Here is a 13,601-nt window from a genome sequence, read left to right on the forward strand (position 1 = left end):
TTATATATATATTTCATATCGTTTAAATTAAAGTATACATCTTATGAAAATACATACTTATATTTTGATATCTGCGTTGAACATATATAGAAAATTTAATATTTTAATTTTGAAATTTTCATTGTTTTTTAAATGATTGTAAATTATTGAAACCACTAAACATTCCACATTAAAAAAAATCGTTAGTGTAAAATTTTGTTACACAAATATGCAAATAATCATAAAATCTTATGAGTAAAAAGCTCATTTAATTAATATCCATATTAAAAGTATACTATATATCTTTGTTAATATCATTTAAATTTAATTATAGATTATATACAATAGATAAGATTAATTTTTTGATTTATTTATCCTAAAATGATTGCGAATAAACAAGAGCAGTCGTTTGATTTATATGCGCACAACAATTTATTACATAATAGTAACTGATTTCTTAGTTATTTAATATATAATTATTATTTTATTATTTCGTAATATGCAGAAAAACTTAAAATAAGCAATAAATATAAAATATTTATACTGCACAAGGCGCGGATTTTAACCTAAGTATGTATCTCTTTAATAATTTTAAATCTTAAACATTTTCTAAATCTCAGACCAAAAAAAAATAACGAGAAGAGAATAAACTCAAAAATCAATTTTTTGTCAAGGAATAACCAAAATGAAAAAAGCATCACAAAAATAAGAAAAATATTGAAGATAGATCGGATTGGCACGTAAACTTAAACTTCTCATAACCAAAATTAACTTTTAAATTGCTAAATCATGATATAAAACTGAGCTGACATAGTTTCATTGTAACCAAATTGTAGGCCTGAGATTCTTCGGGTTAAACGTTAGGTTCATATGCGATAAGTGATTTTTTGACTTAAAATATTTTTAAAAATGAAATCAACTTATCAATAAATAAATTATGTAATTAACAAAAAATTAAAAAAAATGTTTAAGAGCCAAAAAATATTAATTCGATCAAGAATATACATTTTATTTTTCATACGATATTTTTTAAATAATTTTCATATAAATTCACCATGCGCTAGGCGCAGTTCTTATCATAATTTAATAGCTATTATAATAACTTATATACGAATATAGTGATTTATATAAGAATATAAATCATTATATCATTTTCTATAAATTAGTTTTTGCTCATTATCTTAAGTATTTTATAGATATAAAAAAATTGATCAAACAATATTATTATTTCTATAATTTTGACAGCATGTTACCATAAATCAATTTTTGTAATATTACGTAGATTATTTGGTAAGTGATATTAATTGGTTATATACTTGCATTTTATTTTTAGACCAAATAAAATAAATGAAAATTAAAATTCACCGATCAATCAAATCTCCTATATATTAAATTTGGTTAAACGACAGCTTTGAAAAACATGCTTACGTGTCAAACTCAGAGCGCTTTTCTGTATTTTCTTATAACTATACCGACTTTACTAGAATTATATAAAGAGTGATATTAAATAGGCATTCAATACTTTACTATATATCATCAACTTTAAATAGAAATAAGTAAATATTAAACTTTTTTCTTTGATGTTTGTAATTTAATATATTTAAAAAAAAGAAAATCTTGATTATTTTTATGGAAATAAAGACTGAAAAAGAATATGAAGCAGGAGGGATTCCTGCAAATTTTACATATTTTTATATATATAGTATAGATATTTAAATAATTAACAAATTTCTCGGATCTCAAGTTGGACCGGTTCAAAATATGACACAAATCGATAAAATAATAAGATAATAATATTTTAGAAATTTCTATGTAAATATATGGTCACATTAAAATTATAAATTTATAAGTTTTGTATATATGCATTTTATATGTACAAACAAACAATTGAATTATTTATTTTTATTTCACAACAGAATTATCTCTATATTTTCTTAACACTTCAATATATTTTGCTAGTATTTAGTAAAATTATATGTAAACCACATTTAAATTTTATAAAAACTATTTTATAACACCAAATAATACAGTAAAAATTACGTGAAAGTTGAATTTCAAAAATTTAATTAATGTATATACAGTAAAATCAATTATTTTGTTTATTTTATTAAAAATATATTCTAAAATTAAAAATCCAGAAAAATGAAACTTTTTGTAAATTAAAACTCTATAAATTAATAATATTTCATAGTTCCAATATTATTAATCTACAGAGTTTTTACTGCATAATGTTATAGAATAGTTTGAGCAAAATTTGGTTGCATAACCTATTCTCTCCTTTTTTCTTCGCTTTGCCAACTAATAGTATTTCGATTCTCTCCATTGAAAATACGAAAGAAAATGTGTTTTTTTAGTTTAGCCCATTTGAATTAATTTTGGGCAGAACATATATTTTAAAAACCTATAAAATGGGCTGAGTAAAATTGAATATAAAATTATATTACATTTTTATAAACGTAAAATCAATTATGATGAGGTAAACAAAAAATCAAACTCAATTTTTTAAACAACTAAAATATCATCAAATTACTAAAATAAACACAACAAGAAACATTATTTAATATTTTGCGTCATGTATATTTTAAGTAGAGAAAAAAATGAAAATATATAATTGATTTTACATTGCAAACATGTCATTATCTTAAGTATTTTACTCTGTACCTTGCATGGGTTATCACTTAGTTATAAGAAATTTCTGGACTTTCGTGTAATCAAAAATCGCTTAAATGACTTAATATATAATAGTATTTCCACATAAAATAAAATGAAGGTTATTTCTATAGCGTAAACCTATTTTAATACATTAGATTAAGTTGACTTAAAAAGACAAATGGACTTGACTTTGAAAAAGCTAGACAGGCGACCAGTTTGATACCCATCATGGCGTATTTCGTGGATCACGCTAAAAGCGTTAAGCCAGAGGTAACACATGTTAGTTCAGGTCACAAACACCTAATCAAATCCCAGTTGCTCATCGTATTTTTGTCTATAAAGTATAAATATATACACACAACAACACAATTTCACAAGGAGACACAACACAAGTTCTCAAAGTCACTTTGGTGTAGCTAAAAAAAAATGGCGCCATCGCATTTTCTATTGGTAACATATCCAGCGCAAGGTCACGTGAACCCAGCCCTCCGTTTTGCTCATAGACTCATAAGAACCACCGGTGCACGTGTCACTTTAGCCACGTCACTCTCCATCTATCATTGCTCTAATATCCTAAACCTCGACAACGTGTACAACCTCTCTCTCCTTACCTTCTCTGATGGATACGATGATGGGGTCATCCCAACCGCTGAAGACGTCCAGAAACGGCTGCTGAACCTCGAACGTAACGGCGATAAAACGCTATCAGAGTTCATCGAAGCAAACCGAAGCGGAGACGCTCCCGTGGTTTGCGTGATTTACACGATTCTTCCCAGTTGGGTTCCGAAATTGGCGCATAGGTGTCACCTTCCCTCTGTTCTCCTATGGATCCAACCCGCTTTGGCGTTCAACCTTTATTACAACCACTCGACCAGAACTAACTCGGGTTTCGAGTTCTCGAATCTGCTTACTTTAGAAACCCGTGATCTTCCTTCTTTCCTCTCACCTTCAAACACTAGCAACACGGCACAAGCAGTGTATCTAGACTTGATGGAGTGCCTCAAAGAAAAATCCAACGTGAAAGTCCTCGTCAACACATTCGATTCGCTGGAGCTAGAGGCCTTAACCGCTATCCCGAATATCGAAATGGTGGCCGTTGGCCCTTTACTTCCTCCGGATGTTTTCACAAGGAGCGAATCAGTTAAAGATCAAAGTAGTTATACACTTTGGCTAGACTCGAAAGCCGAGTCTTCTGTTATTTACGTTTCTTTTGGAACAATGGTTGAGTTGTCTAAGAAACAAATAGAGGAACTAGCGAGAGCTCTGATAGAATGGAAAATGTCGTTTTTGTGGGTTATAACTGATAAATCAAACAGAGAAGCAAAAATAGAAGGAGAGTGAGCGAGTTATAAAGAAAAAGTGATTGTTAAGAACTTGTGTTATTATTATTTACGCACACACTTTACAGACAACGTGAAGCTCTGTTTTATAGAGCTTGGAAAGACAAAAGAGATTTGGAGAGAGAGACACAGATACGAGAGAGATTTTGAGAGAGAAAAAAAGATTTGCTACAGATTTGATCTTATCCTTCTTGAAGCTTGACGAATGGGCTTGAGCGTTGTTCGACTGGAGCTGAGCCCACCTGGCGTTTAACATCTTCAGCCTGCACTTGCTCTCCTATAAACTGCAGAGAGTTCGTTGATGGTTTGTTGTAACTTACACCCCCCTTCAAACTTGAGGTGGGTGAATAACCAACTCCAAGTTTGTGTCTGTGATGAATAAATGCAGCTTTAGGAAGAGGTTTGGTAAAGATATCTGCAGTTTGAAAAGCAGCAGATATATGTCGGGTTTCAATGAGACCGAGAGCTACTCTTTCTCTTATGTAATGCCAGTCTAGTTCAAAGTGTTTGGTCCTAGCATGAAAGCCAGGATTTACACTGAGTTGAACTGCTGAGAGATTGTCACAGTGCAGAATAGCAGGACCCAACTGAGGAACTTTAAGATCACGAAGCAAAGCTGATATCCAAGTTAGTTCCGCAGCCGTTTCAGCCATTGAACGATACTCTGCTTCGGTTGAAGACCGCGAGACAGTGGGTTGTCGTTTCGCACACCAAGACACTAGATTGGGACCAAGAAAAGTGCAAAAACCAGTTGTGGAGCGGCGAGTCTCCTTGCCTCCTGCCCAGTCGCTGTCACTAAACGCAGTGATAAGAAGATTGTTTGAGTTGCTGAGGTGAAGACCCATAGATGTTGTGCCTCGTACATAACGTAGGATGCGCTTGAGTAGAGCAAAGTCCGAGATAGTGGGAGAATGCATTCGCTGGCACACGAAATTGACTGAGAATTGCAGATCTGGTCGAGTAATGGTCAGGTACTGTAGTTTACCAGCAAGACTTCGAAAGTACGTCGGGTCGGAGAATGACTCAGAACCATTAGGCGTCTTGTCAAGTTGAAGAGGTAATGGTGTGGGCATAGGATTGCAGGTCGACATACCTGCTTGGTATAGAATATCTTCTGCATACTTTCCTTGGTGCAGAAATATCCCGGAAGAGTGATGCTCCACTTGAATCCCAAGGAAGTAATGGAGTGTACCAAGGTCTTTCATCGAGAACTTAGTGTTAAGAGCTTCAATGAGAAATTTAAACTGATCAGGGTTGCTGCCAGTGAGAATAATATCATCGACATAGAGTAGTAGTACCATCGTTATCCCATTTCGATGATAAACAAAGAGTGATGGGTCAGCCGAGCTGCAAGCAAAACCATATTCTAGAAGGAAGACACTGAACTTGTCGAACCAAGCTCGTGGAGCCTGCTTAAGACCATAGATCGCCTTATCGAGTTTGCATACATAGGTAGGATGATTTGGATCTTCAAAACCAGGGGGTTGCATCATATATATGTCTTCATGTAGATCACCATAAAGAAATGCACTTTTAACATCAAGTTGAGTGACTGACCAGTTTTTTGCTGTTGCAACACCAAGTACAGCTCTAATTGTGGCTGATCTGACCACAGGACTGAAAGTTTCATGATAATCAGTACCTTCTTCTTGATGAAATCCCTTAGCCACCAAACGAGACTTGAACTTGTCAATGGTACCGTCAGCGTTGAGTTTTAAGCGGTGAACCCATTTGCAGCCTATAATATTCATGTCTGGGGTTGCAGGAACAAGATGCCAAGTTTGAAGAGCATGTTGATCTTTTATTTCAGTTTCCATTGAATCAGCCCATCTTGGATCTTTGAGAGCCTCACTGATTGTCTTGGGTTCTGCTGGATAGGCAGGATTAGTGTGCAGAAGGTAACGTGTATTGGGCTTGAATGTTCCAGCCTTTGATCTTGTAGTCATAGGATGCACATTGATAGAAGCCTCATGTTCTTGTTCTGCAGCTACATCAGTCTCAAAAGGTGGGTCAGATGTAGCATCATTGTCATCAGTTTCACCAGGATCACCATTTGCCACAAGTATATCTGATGAAGTTTGTTGAAAAGACGTAGCCGGTGGAGAAAGAGACGTCAATGTGGGGACATAAGGCTCAGTCTGAGTTGTTTTTGGTCTGAAAGAGGCTGACTGCCACGCTTTAAGAAGAGGAGTGGAGTATTCAGGAACCAAGTGCTTGAATTTTTCAGTGAAAGGCAGACAATCTTCATTAAAAATAGCATGGCGACTAATATAAACACGCCCTGTTGGAGGATATAGGCAGCGATAACCTTTGTAGGCAGCATTATATCCCAGAAAGACACATTGCAGAGACCTTGGCTCAAACTTGTGGGCAGTATATGGTCGTAAGCAGGGGTAACAGGCACAACCAAATACTCTTAGAGATGTGTAGTCAGGTTCTTGTTGATGCAACATTTGATAGGGAGTTTTAAAGTTCAGAGCTGCAGCTGGAAGTAAGTTGCTGAGATAATTTGCAGTAAAGAAGCTCTCCACCCAGTACTGAAGCGGGACTTGACTGTGAAAGAGCATAGATAGGCTGAGTTCTATGAGATGCCTATGTTTACGTTCTGCCACACCATTTTGTTGGGGTGTGTGTGGACAAGAAATCTGTTGTTTAATGCCACATTCGACCAAGTGAGTTTTGAACTGATTGCTCGTGAATTCTCCTCCACCATCACTTTGGAACACTTTTATTTTCTTATTGAATTGATTCTCGACTAAACTCTGAAATTGTTTAAACACACCAAAGAAATCTGATTTAAACTTTAAAGGATAGAACCAGCTGTATCTGGAATAGTCATCCACAAAAACCACATAAAACTTGAAACTTTGTACAGAAGTAACAGGTGCTGGACCCCAAAGATCGCAGTGAATTCGAGCAAGTGGTTCTAAAGTGAATGAACCAGAAACTGAAAAAGGTAAACTAAAGCTTTTTCCCATTTGGCAAGGTTCACAAAGGGAATTTCTTCTGCTCTTATTTATTGAAATAGCCTTGCTGTTGTGAAGGTGCTGAAGAACCTGAGTACTAGCATGTCCTAGACGATGATGCCAGATGAGAAGATCAGTGGCTTGTTGTCTAGTTGAGTAGAATGCTTTGTAGTTCTGGTTCTCCAGCACATAGAGACCATTACGCCTTGGCCCCTTGGTGAGAACCTTCTTTGTTTCCAGATCCAAGATGTATACCTTATGAGAATCAAAGAACACGCCACATGGGTAATCTTCACATAACTTAGAGACAGATAATAAGGGTTTTTGGACAGATGGGCAAACCAGAATGTCATGCAAAGGTAGACTACCTGAGGAAACAGAGAGGTTTGCGGACCCAACATGTGTGATAGGAAGACAGTTACCATCTGCTGCCATTATTGTTTCTGACCCGTTGTAAGGGGTTAAAGAATTCAGACCAGCTGTAGTTGATGTGACATGTGCAGTGGCTCCTGAATCCGGATACCATTCCTGTCCTGAAGTTTCAGAGACTTGGAGAGCTGCTAAGGCCTGAGGTAAGTTGTCGTTTTGATAATTGGTGTCAAAGCGATTCCAACAGCGAAGAGCTGTATGTCCCATTCTCCCACATATTTGACATATGGGCCTCTGAGTAGCAGAAGTCGTGTGATTGTTTTGTCCAGTAGAAACTGATTGTTGGTGAAAGCCTCTCCCACGCGAGGAGTAACCACCACGACCTCTGTTTGAGCCAAATCTGTTTGAGTAAGATCCTCTTCCTCTGTGGTTATGGCTCGTTGTAGTGTAGTTTGATGGAGGGTCAGCTTCAGACTTTTGAGTTTGAAAGGCCATGTGGGGTGAAACTGCAGATGAATCATCATACGAAGTCAGGCGACTATCATAACCAGCTACCTCTGAGACCACATCATTAAAGGTAGGTGCCGGTGTACGAGACAAAGAGTGTTGTACTACTGCACAGACAGGATCATATTCTCGGCCAAGACCATTCAAAAAGTTGAAGATTTTCATAGATTCTTCAACAGGGTGACCAATAGAGCTGAGCTGGTCACAAATAGTTCTGAACTCACGACAATATTCTGTAAATGTCTTTCCCCTTTTTGAAACCAGTTGTAAGTTACGACGGAGTTCAAACACACGAGCAAGAGAGCTACGATTGAAGTTTTCTGCTAGTGTCCTCCAGATCTCTTGAGACGTAGAGAGACCCACAACATACCCAAGTACTTCTTCAGAGAGTGTGCCGAACAGCCAAGAACGAACCAGATGATCTGAGCAGAGCCAAGCTTCGTAGCGGGGATTGGGTACTTCCGTGGATGTAGTTCCCGCAATAACAGAGATGGTTGCAGGTGGTTGTTTTTCTCGTCCATCCACAAACCCAAGAAGCTTTTGACTGGTGAGGAGAGATTCGAGTTGCAGTTTCCACAGCAAGTAATTTCGGTCGGTGAGCTTGATTGTTACTGCACTTGCGACATGAACTTGGCTAGGAAGCGGATAAGGATCGAGGCTAGGCTCCATTATACCTGTTAAGGTGTTAGGAGCTCTGATACCATGAGCGAGTTATAAAGAAAAAGTGATTGTTAAGAACTTGTGTTATTATTATTTACGCACACACTTTACAGACAACGTGAAGCTCTGTTTTATAGAGCTTGGAAAGACAAAAGAGATTTGGAGAGAGAGACACAGATACGAGAGAGATTTTGAGAGAGAAAAAAAGATTTGCTACAGATTTGATCTTATCCTTCTTGAAGCTTGACGAATGGGCTTGAGCGTTGTTCGACTGGAGCTGAGCCCACCTGGCGTTTAACATCTTCAGCCTGCACTTGCTCTCCTATAAACTGCAGAGAGTTCGTTGATGGTTTGTTGTAACTTACAGAGAGGAGGAGACAGAGATTGAGAAGATAGCTGGTTTCAGACACGAGCTCGACGAGATTGGTATGATTGTGTCTTGGTGTTCGCAGGTCGAGGTTTTAAGACATAGAGCTGTAGGTTGCTTTTTGACTCACTGTGGGTGGAGCTCAACGCTTGAGAGTTTGGTTCTCGGCGTTCCGGTGGTGGCGTTTCCTATGTGGTCAGATCAACCAACGAATGCAAAGCTTTTGGAGGATCTATGGAGGACAGGTGTCAGGGTGAGAGAGAACGAGGAAGGATTGGTGGAGAGAGGAGAGATAAGACGGTGTTTGGAAGTAGTGATGGATGAGAAGTCGGTGGAGCTGAGGGAAAACGCGGAGAAATGGAAGCGTTTAGCGATTAAAGCGGGTAGAGAAAGAGGGTTAGCGGATAGGAACATGGAGGCTTTTGTGGATTCTCTGTTCAGTGAAGCAGAGGAGGTTAAAGACAAACATATTTAACTTTCAACTAGTTGAAGACTGTTTGTAACCTTGTCCCTCTTCTCATCAGTCTATTATAAAATAAATAACGAATGCATTTAATCTTTGTCTTGGATAAGTTCTCATCATGGGTTGTTATAAGTGCATTAAACAGTAAATTTATTTTATATCAATACAAGAAAAAAGGCATTTGATGTACTTTAGATAACGTTTCCTATATTGTATTCTAATCACATATTTTAATTCAAATCAACATAAATTGTATACATTGGTTAGAGAACCTGGTATAACGAATGTATACAGTCACACATTTAATTGCAAGTATAAAAGTGCATGTCCGAAGGTATGTACAAACTCTTTCTAAAGCCGCCAAAAGCACACTTTCTTTTCTTTCAAGAGAAATCTTTGTAAACAATAAATCACATCCCGAAAACGAAAACCTTGTTGCTTACGAAAAAACATAGACAGATTTATAATGTCTTGGGAGTGGAAAAAAAAATGAACCATGTCGTGGATGATGGGGTGTCAAAACGTGCTTGTTTTCTCTATGTTTGTCTTTTCCTGCTTTGTTTCACTGATTCAAGGTATTCCCCATGGAATGTGGCAGTCACAATTGGCATGAAACCGAGCCTTATATGAGTCTTACTTCAGCAAGGAGAGACTCTGTAAGGGAAGGTGTCGGTAAGGTGATCTCTTATTGAGTTGCAGATTCATCAATCGTGTTGCAGATTCATTGAGCTGTAGGCATTATCTTCTTACGGTGATGCATACTTCGGTCGCTGGCTTTAGTAAATTTGCGGACTTATACCCCACTGATCCTTTCTTTGGACCGATCTTTGCGTCCGCCATCGCCGGGTCTTCTTCCGAGTATACACTTCACGAAGGATTTCTCTTTCGTGGTAATCGGTTATGTGTCCATGAATACAGCCTACGACTTCAGCTGATCACGGAGTTGCACCAGGAAGGTCATGTCGGCGGGATAGAACTTTGCATCTCGTCGCGTCCTCTTACTTCTGGCCGAATCTTCGCAGGGATGTGAAGCGTTTTGTGAAACGTTGTGTCACTTGTCAAAAATCAAAGGTCACGCCAGCAACGTGGGATTGTAACTCAACCTTGGACGAATATTAGTATGGACTTTGTTTTGGTTCTTCCACGAACACAGCGTGGTTTCGATTCAATCTTTGTTGTGGTCAATCGTTTTTCCAAGATGGTGCATTTAATTCCCTGCAGGAAGACAAAAGACGCCTTACAATTCGCTTTTTTGTTCTTTCATGAGATCTATCGTCTTTACGGCTTGCCATTATCGATACTTCGACCGCGATTCCTGGTTTCTTAGGCATTTTTGGCGGTCATTATGAAAACAGCTTGGAACATTTTTGGATATGAGCTCTGCTTATCATCCGCAATCTGATGGCCAAGCGGAAGTTACAAACAGATCATTAGGTAACCTTTTACGCTGTCTGGTCGGTGATTCAATCAAATCATGGGATGCGAAGCTACCACAGGCTGAGTTTGCCCATAATCATTCTTTCAATCAAAGCTTGGGGTATTGTCCCTTTCATGTGGTCTATGGCGTCATACCTCGTGGACCCATTGCCCTGTCTAACTTACCCGATCATACGCACTTTCATGGGGAAGCCACTACGTTTGTTGATGCGATGGCGGACATCCATCATCAGGCAGTCGCAAATTTGGAGACTTCTGCTTCAAAATATATTTAAAACAGCTGCAGATGTTCACCGTCGATGTCTTGTTTTCAACATGGGAGATGGAGTGTGGGTGTATTTCACCCGTGACCGTATGCCGTCTCACGCTTATAACAAGCTAAAGGCAAAGAAGATACGACCCCTTGTAGTTTTGGAACGCATAAATGACAATGCATATGTTAGTTTTCTTTATTCAATATTGATTTATTATTTTATTATTAAACAGTTTTTGGAAATATTGACATATTTAAAAAGAATAAATTGAAAATCTGATGTGTCATAATATAACTGATCGTTTAAAATCCTACGTGGACGCTCTCAATGGCTTATAACCTCAACTTTTATATAGTATAGACTAGATTTTATACTCGCGCTACGCGCGAATCAGCTTAAATAATTGAATTTATTTTTTTGTAATACTTTTCAAAAATAAATATAATTGCTTTATACAATTTTTTATACTATCAATTGAAATATGATTTTATGTTTTTCTTATTTATAATGTTTTATAAGTTTGTTCTTTCAAAAAATGACTACTTATCTATTTATTTCGTTTGTGTTATAAAAATATAAACTAGACTTTGATCCGCGCAGGCGCGCAGGTGTATATTTTGGAAAATATGTTTATATTTGTTTTTCATGTAATTATTAGGGTTTGACAAAATGAATCCGAGGAACAGAACCGATACCGATCCGAAAATATAATACCAAACCCGAACATAAATTGATTAAATATTCAAATTATTCAAATTTTGTTATTAGGGAACATAATTTGATCTGAACCAAAGTATTCGGGTACCCGAATTTATCTAAAAATAGATTTATATACTTATATATATATTAATTAATTTTAAATTTAACGTATATAAAATATCAAGAATGATACTTTAAATTTGGTTTAAATACTTGATAATATATATAGATAGTCAAAGTAAATATCTGAAATAGTTAAAATATACTCAAATCACCAAAAATACTTAAAATAATTATTGATTCCGTATCCAAAATTATAAATCAAGCCAATTGATATGTTAAGCTTAGGTATTCTGACATATGTTATTCAAATATATAGGTAATATATTATTTTATTTATAGATTTTGAGAATTTAAATATAATGATTTAAAACTTTAAAAATAATTTAAATGGGTTATCCAAACCCGAACCAAACCCGTAAATATCCGAATCGAGCTCAAACCAAAATTTAGAAACATCCTAATAGGGCTGAAATCTTTGACCCCGAAAAACCAAAACGAAAATCGATCAGAACCAAACCTGTATGGGTACCCGAAAGCTCATCTCTAGTCATTATTATATATTGTATATTGTCATCATATAATTAATCATATTTTATACGTATCATCATATAAGTAATCAAATAATTAATAGTATTTTATATGTACCATCATATAAATAATTACATATATTATATTCTTAAAACTTAATATGAAATATAAAAACCATAATTTGAGTTGGTATTTCAAATTGGGCTTTGTATTGTATTTTTCTTATATATATTGATAATATTTTTTTATAATGGTTATTGAAAAATAGTTTAGTAAAAATCCATTTTTGAATATATGTATATTTTTGAATCAATTTTTGATATAAATCAACTTTGAATTATTATTTTGATTTAAAATATGTATATAAAGTTTAAATTTTGTTTTATGGTTAGTTTAGAAAAAAAAAGTTTTAGGCAATTAGATTGATCTATTTTCGTATATTTTAAAATTGGTCCAGATAGATAGATAGTTTCTTATATTATGATGGACTTTCAATTTTTATTAATAACATAAGCCCATTACTTTTTTTTTAATACAACTATCCTTGTTTCCAAACAAATTTTTTTTTTTTTTTAAAAGACTACAATCTATGTTTCCAAACACTCCAAATTTTTTAATAGTCCTATTCAAGTCTCCAAACACTCCAATTTTGTACTTGAGTTTTAATAATATAGATTACTATAATTAATGTATTTATATTTTTAATAAAAGTAAATAATTTTAATATAATATAGATTGATCAATACATATACACTATATACTACCATACACTATTATAAATATTTTATTTATATTTCATTAAATTTTATTTGAATAACATAAATGATTTATCTATCAGCATAATATATTTTTTTGTATTTATAAATTGTCTAAAATATATGTGTGATAAGCCATATATTTTAACGTAATGATTGATATCGTTTTGACTAACTGCAAGTTTGTGGAGAACAATACCAGCTAATCAAATTATATGTCACTTGTCTTTGAAAATATCAACATGTAAAATTGGTTTCATAAGTTAATTACTTAATTACTATTATCATCAAGTAGTAATGTAATTTTAATATATATCTTAATATTATATTTATCTAGTTAGCCTTCACATGTGTTATAATACTATTGCCTTTGAATAAATATTACTGTTTTTACTTTTGATTTTCTATTTTACTGTAATACTAAGCATTTTTAAGTAAGTTTTTAAATGTTAATATTTATTATGTTGTAGTAATTTGTTTTTGAATTCTTGTTTGTTTGTTAACTTAATTATTTTAATATTAGTTTACCATTTATTTTAGTATAAAATATATTTTGGATTTG

At 34.8% G+C, this 13,601-nt stretch overlaps 1 protein-coding gene across 1 annotated transcript; it reads left to right on the top strand.

The window, feature by feature from the left end:
• The first annotated feature begins 17 nt into the window (after positions 1–17).
• Positions 18–11,985, top strand: LOC103862695 (UDP-glycosyltransferase 75B2-like). Its single transcript, XM_033287741.1, has 2 exons — positions 18–3,964; positions 8,840–11,985. The coding sequence occupies exons 1-2, from the start codon at positions 3,058–3,060 to the stop codon at positions 9,313–9,315; spliced, it is 1,383 nt and encodes a 460-aa protein (XP_033143632.1). The 5' UTR covers positions 18–3,057; the 3' UTR covers positions 9,316–11,985.
• The last annotated feature ends 1,616 nt before the right edge of the window (positions 11,986–13,601 follow it).

This window comes from Brassica rapa, chromosome A03, assembly GCF_000309985.2.
Source record: "Brassica rapa cultivar Chiifu-401-42 chromosome A03, CAAS_Brap_v3.01, whole genome shotgun sequence".
Taxonomy (NCBI): Eukaryota; Viridiplantae; Streptophyta; class Magnoliopsida; order Brassicales; family Brassicaceae; genus Brassica; species Brassica rapa.